Raw genomic sequence first — 9,807 nt, 5'->3', positions numbered from 1 at the left:
CAGGCAGTGGTCAGGCGGGCGGGTACAGGGTCAGGACAGGCAGTGGTCAGGCGGGCGGGTACAGGGTCAGGACAGGCAAAGGTCAAAACCCAGGAGGACGCGGAAAAAGAGAGACTAGAGAAAACCAGGAGCTGAGAGAAACCCATGATAGGCTTGAACAAACAAGACGAACTGGCAACAGACAGACAGAAAACACAGGTATAAATACACAGGGGATAATGTATGAAAACATGACTGTAAGTTGCTTTGGATAAAAGCATCTGCTAAATGGCATATATTATTATTAAAATATGTTGGCCAGCAAGTGGGATGGCTTTTAGCGGCTGAATGAAATTTATTCAGACCACGTAAGGTAACCAGAGCGCGTTATGCGACTGAATAAGGTAACTCTGCATACCAAATACTGAGAAGTGCGTAGGAAAGGTATAAATTCTTAAGTCTGAATCAGCCCCTTAGACACTACAATCTATTATTTGTATTTAACTAGGCAAGTCAGTTAAGAACAAATTCTTATTTACAATGACGGCCTACCACAGCCAAACCCGGATGACGCTGGGCCAATTGTGCGCCGCCATATGGGACTCCCAATCACGGCCGGATGTGATGCAGCCCGGATTCAAACCAGGTACTGCAGTGATGCCTCTTGCACTGAGATGCAGTGTGTCTTAGACCACAGCACCACTCAGGAGACCAATTCATATTGACACCACAATCTATTCAGTAAATAGTATTGGCACCACAATCCATTCAGTAAAGTACATTAACACCACAGTCTATTCATATTGACACCACAATGTATTCATATTGACACCACAGTTAACTCAGTAAATTCAGTAAATATTGACACCACAATCTATTCAGTAAATCATATTGACACCACCATGTATTCAGTAAATCATATTGATACCACAATCTATTCAGTAAATCATATTGATACCACAATCTATTCAGTAAAGCATATTGACACCACAATCTATTCATATTGACACCACAATCCATTCAGTAAAGCATATTGACACCACAATGTATTCAGTAAATCATATTGATACCACAATTTATTCAGTAAATCATATTGATACCACAATCTATTCAGTAAATCATATTGATACCACAATCTATTCAGTAAATCATATTGATACCACAATTTATTCAGTAAATCATATTGATACCACAATTTATTCAGTAAATCATATTGATACCACAATCTATTCAGTAAATCATATTGATACCACAATGTATTCAGTAAATCATATTGATACCACAATTTATTCAGTAAATCATATTGATACCACAATCTATTCAGTAAATCATATTGATACCACAATTTATTCAGTAAATCCTATTGATACCACAATCTATTCAGTAAATCATATTGATACCACAATCTATTCAGTAAATCATATTGATACCACAATTTATTCAGTAAATCATATTGATACCACAATTTATTCAGTAAATCATATTGATACCACAATCTATTCAGTAAATCATATTGATACCACAATGTATTCAGTAAATCATATTGATACCACAATTTATTCAGTAAATCATATTGATACCACAATCTATTCAGTAAATCATATTGATACCACAATCTATTCAGTAAATCATATTGATACCACAATCTATTCAGTAATGTAACGTTCGTCGTATATACTGGACCAAGGCGCAGCGGGTTGAGTGCTCATTTTATCTTTTATTTAGAACACTTAAATAACACAACAAGAACCCGACCGGGAATGCAGGCTAACCCTAGCAGTGCAAAAACAACTTCCCACAAGGGACATGTGAAAACAAGGCTACCTAAGTATGACTCTCAATCAGCAACAACGATGTACAGCTGTTCCTGATTGAGAGCCATACCAGGCCAACACAAAGAAATACACAACATAGATAGAGCATAGAAATACACAACATAGAACATAACCAAAACCCCGGAATACTCAAAACAAACACCCCTCTACATAAACACATATATCAACAAACCCCGAACCACATAAAACAAACACCCCCCTGCCACGTCCTGACCAAACTACAATAACAAATAACCCCTTTACTGGTCAGGACGTGACAAGTAAATCCTATTGACACCACAATCTATTCAGTAAATCATATTGACACCACAATCTATTCAGTAAATCATATTGATACCACAATCTATTCATATTGACACCACAATCTATTCAGTAAAGCATATTGACACCACAATGTATTCATATTGACACCACAGTTAATTCAGTAAAGCATATTGATACCACAATCTATTCAGTAAATCATATTGACATCACAATCTATTCATACTGACACCATAATTCAATCAGTGAAGCATATTGACACCACAATGTATTCATATTGACACCACAGTTAATTCAGTAAAGCATATTGATACCACAATCTATTCAGTAAATCATATTGACACCACAATCTATTCATATTGATACCACAATCCATTCAGTAAATCATATTGACACCACAATCTATTCATATTGATACCACAATCCATTCAGTAAATCATATTGATACCACAATCTATTCAGCAAATCATATTGACATCACAATCTATTCATACTGACACCATAATCCAATCAGTGAAGCATATTGACACCACACTCTATTCATTAAATGGCGGTTTATTTGATTCCTATGTTTATTTAAGCAATAAGGCCTGAGAGGGTGTGGTATGTTGGTCATTATAAACTGGGTGGTTGGAGCCCTGAATGCTGGTTGGCTGAAAGCCATGGTATATCAGACTGTATAGTGTCTTATAGTGTCTTGTAGTGTCAAATAAACAGCCATTTACTGAATAGACTGTTCTCTCTGCTATCCCACGGCAAGCGGTACCGGAGCGCCAAGTCTAGGTCCAAAAGGCTTCTTAAGAGCTTCTACCCCCAAGCCATAAGACTCCTGAACAGCTAATCACATGGCTATCTGTACTATTTGCATCCCCCCCACCACCACCGACCCCCATTTTTACGCTGCTGCTACTCTCTGTTTATAATCTATGCATAGTCACTTTAACTCTGCCTACATGTAAATATTACCTCAATTACCTCGACTAACCTGTGCCCCCGCACATTGACTCTGTACCGGTACCCCCTGTATATAGCTTCCACATTGACTCTGTACCGGTACCCCCTGTATATAGCCTCCACATTGACTCTGTACCAGTACCCCCTGTATATAGCCTCCACATTGACTCTGTACCGGTACCCCCTGTATATAGCCTCCACATTGACTCTGTACCGGTACCCCCTGTATATAGCCTCCACATTGACTCTGTACCGGTACCCCCTGTATATAGCCTCGCTACTGTTATTTTATTGTTGCTCTTTAGTTATTTGTTATTTTTCTATGTTTTACTTCAGTTTATTTTATTAAATTCTTTCTTAACACTTACTTTTCTTGAACTGCATTGTTGGTTAAGGACTTGTCAGTCAGCATTTCACTGTGAGGTCTACACCTGTTGTATTCGGCGCATGTGACAAATATAATTTGATTTGATACCATGGGTTTGACAAAACATTTATTTTTACTGCTCTAATTACGTTGGTAACCAGTTTATAATAGCAATAAGGCACCTAGGGGGTTTGTGAAATATGCCCAATATACCACGATTCTGAGTTGCGTCGTGCCTAAGAACAGCCCTTAGTCATGGTATATTGGCCATATACCACACCCCCTCGTACCATATTGCTTAAATATACTCAGCCTAAGGGCTTTATGCATGACGTAATGCGGAGTTCCTGGATACAGCCCTTAGCCGTGGTATATTGGCCATATACCACAAACCCCCAAGGTGCATTATTGCTATTATAAGCCCGTTACCAACATAAATATAACAGTAAAAAAAAATTGTGTCATACCTGTGGTAAATATTGTCTGATATACACACCGCTGGAATGCTGTTTCGGCCAATTAGCATTCAGGCCCCAAACTACCCTGTCTATTATGTGAGATAATGACCACATTTTGATCTGCTTCATAGTATGATAGTTTTGTGTGGCCAACAAAACTGTTTAAAAATATTTCTGCATAAATTGTATTTTCATAGATATACAGGTAACTGACAAAATAATGGAAACACTTGAATAAATGAAGGATACAAAGTATATTGAAAGCAGGTGCTTAATTAAGTTAATTAAGCGATTAACATCCCATCATGCTTAGTGTCATGTATAAAAAATGCTGGGCAGGCCATTATTTTTGCTAGCCCCCTTTAGGATGACAATGCCCCCACCCACAGGGCATTAGTAGTCACTGAATGGTTTGATGAGCATGAAATTATGTAAACCATATTCCATGGCCGTCTCAGTCACCATATTTCAACCCAATTGAACACTTATGGGAGATTCTGGAGCGGCGCCTGAGACAGTGCTTTCCACCATCATCAACAAAACACTAAATTATGGAATTTCTTATGGAAAAATGGTGTCGCATCCCTCCAATACAGTTCCAGACACTTGTAGAATCTATGCCAAGGTGCATTGAAGCTGTTCTGGCTGGTGGTGGCCCAACGCCCTATTAAGATGCTTTATGTTGGTGTTTCCTTTATTTTGGCAGTTATCTTCTACCAATGACTACAGACGTCCTTCTCAGAATTAATTAGAGGATGAGGTCAAAGGGGAGGAAATTGATATTTCAGATACATCCTTCGCTTTCAGTGCTCTGGCCCATGCGCCATAAGGTGCTTCCTCATTCAAACTCCAACTACGTGTAATTATGGTCAATTATTGTAGTGGTTGAGGACTTATGTGCCTGCCGCAACAGCCAGCTCTCCTGTGGCATCTTGTTCCCCAGAACCACCGGGTTGTCGCCCAGGGTGGAGAAGGTGTTCACACGGTGCAGTCGGTGGGATGTCATGAAGCTGCTGCTGTTCCCCCTTGGCCCTCGACCCCCCTCTCCTCTGTGACGGGGGAAGAGGTCACGATGACACAGGCAGGACAGGAACTTGTCGTGGAGCGACGCGTAGATAAATGGGTTGTAGCACGCCGAGCTCATAGCTAACAGGTGGCATGACACTTGGATAACGTTGACGTGGCTCTTGCCCAGGATGGTGAAGTCAGTATCCAGGTCGCGGATGAGATTGACCACCTGAAGAGGGAGCCAGGAGAAGGCGAAGCAGAGCACCGACACAAGGAGGAGGCAGAACGTCTTTCTTCTCTTTCGCCCCCAGTTAATTTGATTGGAGACAGGACCCGCCGCCATCAAACCAGAAATGTTCCTTTGTCTCAAGTGGTAGGAGATAGCGAGGTAGGATGCAGATACAGCGGCGAGTGGCACAAAGTAAGAGAAGAGCAGGACAAAGCAGGAGTAGACAAGGCGTCCCCACTCCTGGCCATGCCAGAACTCCTCACAGATGACCATGTGGAGACCGGTGGCGCTCAGGTCCAGGTAGCCAGTGTGGAGAGCTGTGGGAGTGGAAAACGCAAGGCTACACAACCAGATGGCAGCCACCAAACCCCAGCAGAACTGGCAACCCACCCGCCTGCGAATGGGATAGGCCACAACGACGTACCGGTCCACTGCAATGGCTGTGAGGGACAAGACGGCTGCGAAAACCGTCGCCGACTGCATCAAGGTGACAAAGTGGCACATGAAGCGTCCGAAGAGCCACCCTCGCTTGTCGAAGGCATAGGAGGCCGTCAGGGGTACGCAGAAGATGCACATGACCAAATCGACTAGCGCCAAGTTGCCGATCAGGAAGTTGGTGGTGTTGTGTCTCTTCTTGTTGAGGCCGATGAGGAAGAGCAGCAGGAGGTTGCCAGAGCAGGCGACCAGGATCACCATGGAGTAGAGAGGGATGAATAGGGGCTTCAGGTCAAATAGGAGATCCAACCCAGTGAAGGAGGAGGAGGATGATGAGGAGTAGGCAGGGAGAGATGTGTTCTCTACCCAAGAGCAGTTCAGAGAAAACTCCCTGTTGTCCATTCCTGTAACACACAACAGAACAGGGAATACATCAGAGAAACCAACATCAGAGAAAACATCACCAGAGAAAACATCACCAGGGAAAACAACAGAGAAAACAACATCAGAGAAAACAACAGAGAAAACAACATCAGAGAAAACAACACCAGGGAAAACAACATCAGGGAAAACATCACCAGAGAAAAACAACATCGGGGAAAACAACATCAGGGAAAACATCACCAGAGAAAAACAACATCGGGGAAAACAACACCAGAGAAAACAACACCAGGGAAAACATCACCAGGGAAAACAACACCAGGGAAAACAACACCAGAGAAAACAACATCAGGGAAAACAACATCAGAGAAAACAACACCAGGGAAAACAACACCAGGGAAAACAACATCAGGGAAAACAACAGAGAAAACAACATCAGGGAAAACAACAGAGAAAACAACATCAGGGAAAACAACACCAGGGAAAACAACATCAGGGAAAACATCACCAGAGAAAACAACATCAGGGAAAACAACATCAGGGAAAACAACATCAGAGAAAACAACATCAGGGAAAACAACACCAGGGAAAACAACATCAGGGAAAACAACACCAGAGAAAACAACATCAGGGAAAACAACACCAGAGAAAACAACATCAGGGAAAACAACATCAGGGAAAACATCACCAGAGAAAACAACATCAGGGAAAACAACACCAGAGAAAACAACATCAGGGAAAACAACATCAGGGAAAACATCACCAGAGAAAACAACAACAGAGAAAACAACAACAGAGAAAACAACATCAGAGAAAACAACATCAGAGAAAACAACATCAGAGAAAACAACATCAGGGAAAACAACATCAGGGAAAACAACATCAGAGAAAACAACATCAGGGAAAACAACATCAGGGAAAACAACATCAGGGAAAACAACATCAGGGCTAAATCGTACTACAATGAAGCAATGCAGGGCAGTAAAAAGAGAAACCAAAAGGTGATGTTGCATTTTACACTTGAATTAATGTTAAGGGGTACTTTGGCTGTCAAATCGCATATTATCAATGGTGTAATTGTGATATCTCATTCATTGTCTATTTCATCACCTCATCATAGTCTCTCATAGCATGGAAAAGTTCTGAATAATGATATTTAAAAGGCTAATTATCATCTTCCATATTCAACAACACCTACTGAAATATCAGTCAGGATAACCTTTGAAATGAACTATGCCTCCTCAACACTTTGCCTCTCATTTGCAGGCTATGTGATTAGTCTATAGTTGAAATGTGAAATGATTGAGACTTGTTGGTATTCAGAGACTTTTTCTGAATAGAGGTTATTTGCATTTTCTACATTTTAGCAGACGCTTTTATCCAGAGCAATTAGGGTTAAGGGCCTTGCTCAATGGCACCTCGGCAGATTATTTTACCTGTCGGCACCGGCATTTGAACCAGCAACTTTTCGGTTACTGGCCTAACGCTGTTAACAGCTAGGCTACCTGCTGCCCCATTTGGATTGACCTGAGCTGACAATGAGGGTCACTTTTCCCTGGACAATATCAGTCTTATGTAGTAATACATTCAGAACTGTGCATTCTACATCTCTCCCTCTATCCTTTGCTATTGTTGGGGAGAGAGAACATGCCAGCCATTACAAAAATAAACATGTTTCATTCAAAAGGCCACAGCTACATTCAATTTAATGTTGGGGGGGGGGGGGGGGAACAGGACAGGACAGGACAAGTTCCAAATGGTATTAGCAAACGTTCTGAATCTGATCTGGACTATTAAATAATACAGTTAAATCATATTCAGATTTGACACGGATAGGCCACAATGTGTGTATTTAGGTCATGGTTAAACAGATTCTCCAAATGACAATATGGGTCAATTATAAAAGTGGGAAAGCTCAATGTGCTCATGGATATGAGTCAAAATGTATTTCTGAGCTTTTGGTGCAGAGAAAACACGAGTCTGAGGTGACTGGGTTCTGTGTGGATCACAGCTGGACCTTGGTGTGAACTGGACCATGGACCATTGGTAAACCATGGGTAAACTTGACTTAAATGTAAGAAAATTCATCATGTTAGCCTAATCCATTTTCAAGAAGACAGATAGAGACATATATCAGTTAAGTCCTTTACATAATAAATGCATCTTTGAGGAGAACCAAATCATTCATGATTTTATAAATATCAGGAGTGTTTAACCACTCAAGAGTATGATATCTCAGGAAAATGTATCAAGAATTAATTAATGAATCAATGAAGAGATGGATGGATGAATGAATAAATGCTTGGATGAATGAATGGTTTAATTAATGAAGAGATGGATGGATGAATAAATGGTTGGATGAATGAATGGTTTAATTAGTGAAGAGATGGATGGATGAATGAATAAATGCTTGGATGAATGAATGGTTTAATTAGTGAAGAGATGGATGAATGAATAAATGCTTGGATGAATGAATGGTTTAATTAATGAAGAGATGGATGGATGAATAAATGCTTGGATGAATGAATGGTTTAATTAATGAAGAGATGGATGGATGAAATGGTTGGATGAATGAATGGTTTAATTAATGAAGAAATGGATGGATGAATGAATAAATGGTTGGATGAATGAATGGTTTAATAAATGAAGAGATGGATGGATGAATAAATGGTTGGATGAATGAATGGTTTAATTAGTGAAGAGATGGATGGATGAATAAATGGTTGGATGAATGAATGGTTTAATTAATGAAGAGATGGATGGATGAATAAATGGTTGGATGAATGAATGGTTTAATTAATGAAGAGATGGATGGATGAATAAATGGTTGGATGAATGGTTTAATTAATGAAGTTTTAGACCAGTAGCTCTTTCACGACTAGTTACTGTCCATGCATACTTGTCTACTAACATAGCCACTTCTAGGAAGACTGTATAAATCATAAAGTCGGTGCCTTTGGCTATAGTTATTGTTCCATTGTGGAAAAATGTTAATGCTCACTCACCTGTCTAATAAATTGGCTTAAATTTCAAACATTTAAATCAGTTGACATGCAAACAAGATGTTTTCTGTATCATACTGTATAGTGGTCTTGTATCAAATCAACTACAGTCTATGGTCATAGTTTGAAATAAATGTATTCCAGAATGTATATCATTTAGTAAAAAAAGTAATAATTATATTACGCAAAAGCATGCACACTTAATGCCAAAGAAAATCATAATTTAACTTATTTTACAATCCACGTTTTAAATATCCTATATTCTTTAATTTCCCTTTGGAAGCAGCATTTCTATAAACATATAACAAAAACACATTGAATACATATTTACCTTTTTTTTTGTAGTTGAACTACTTCAACAGAGATCCAAGAGAGATTCCTCAAAGCAACTCTTGTGAGAAGGATATCTGCCCAGCTCCCTCCGTCAATCTGTCTCCCTTCAAGTAGTTCACCTTTTCACTGCTGCATCTGAATAAGAAGCAATCTGACTGCTTGCTGGGGGGGACCTCCACAGCCGTATGATTTCATTCGCTCGAGTCCCTACTGCTGACTATTATCAAATGAACTACATAAGGAAGTTGATATAATTCTGAATGTCACTCACTACTAGTTCTCAGTCAACATATTATTTGGCTGTGCGGATTTATTTACCTCTAGGTTATTTTGTGGATCACAATGCTGCCATCTATGGGTGGCTATACAATAGAGGCTATACAGTAGAGGATATACAGTAGAGAATTTACAGTCAAGGCTATACAGTAGAGGCTATACAGTAGAGGATATACAGTAGAGGCTATACAGTAGAGGCTATACAGTAGAGGATATACATTAGAGGAAATACAGTAGAGGCTATACAGTAGAGGCTATACAGTAGAGGAAATACAGTAGAGCATATTAA

At 39.9% G+C, this 9,807-nt stretch overlaps 1 protein-coding gene across 1 annotated transcript; it reads right to left on the bottom strand.

Moving 5' to 3' along the window:
• Window positions 1-4,516: 4,516 nt before the first annotated feature.
• On the bottom strand, window positions 4,517-9,306 carry prlh2r (prolactin releasing hormone 2 receptor). Its single transcript, XM_029730798.1, has 2 exons — window positions 9,241-9,306; window positions 4,517-5,930 (listed from the first exon to the last, which is right to left on the bottom strand). Exon 2 carries the CDS (start codon window positions 5,926-5,928, stop codon window positions 4,708-4,710), a length of 1,221 nt encoding a protein of 406 aa, XP_029586658.1. The 5' UTR covers window positions 5,929-5,930; window positions 9,241-9,306; the 3' UTR covers window positions 4,517-4,707.
• Between the last annotated feature and the right edge of the window lie 501 nt (window positions 9,307-9,807).

The sequence above is a fragment of the Salmo trutta genome, chromosome 33 (genome assembly GCF_901001165.1).
Source record: "Salmo trutta chromosome 33, fSalTru1.1, whole genome shotgun sequence".
Classification (NCBI taxonomy): domain Eukaryota; kingdom Metazoa; phylum Chordata; class Actinopteri; order Salmoniformes; family Salmonidae; genus Salmo; species Salmo trutta.
The sequence above is the reverse complement of the archived record's forward strand: the minus strand, read 5'-3'. Positions and strand labels throughout refer to the sequence as shown.

Excerpts from the sequence above, each read along its gene's own strand:
- prlh2r (XM_029730798.1), bottom strand. The coding sequence starts at position 5,928 with ATGGACAACAGGGAGTTTTCTCTGAACTGCTCTTGGGTAGAGAACACA.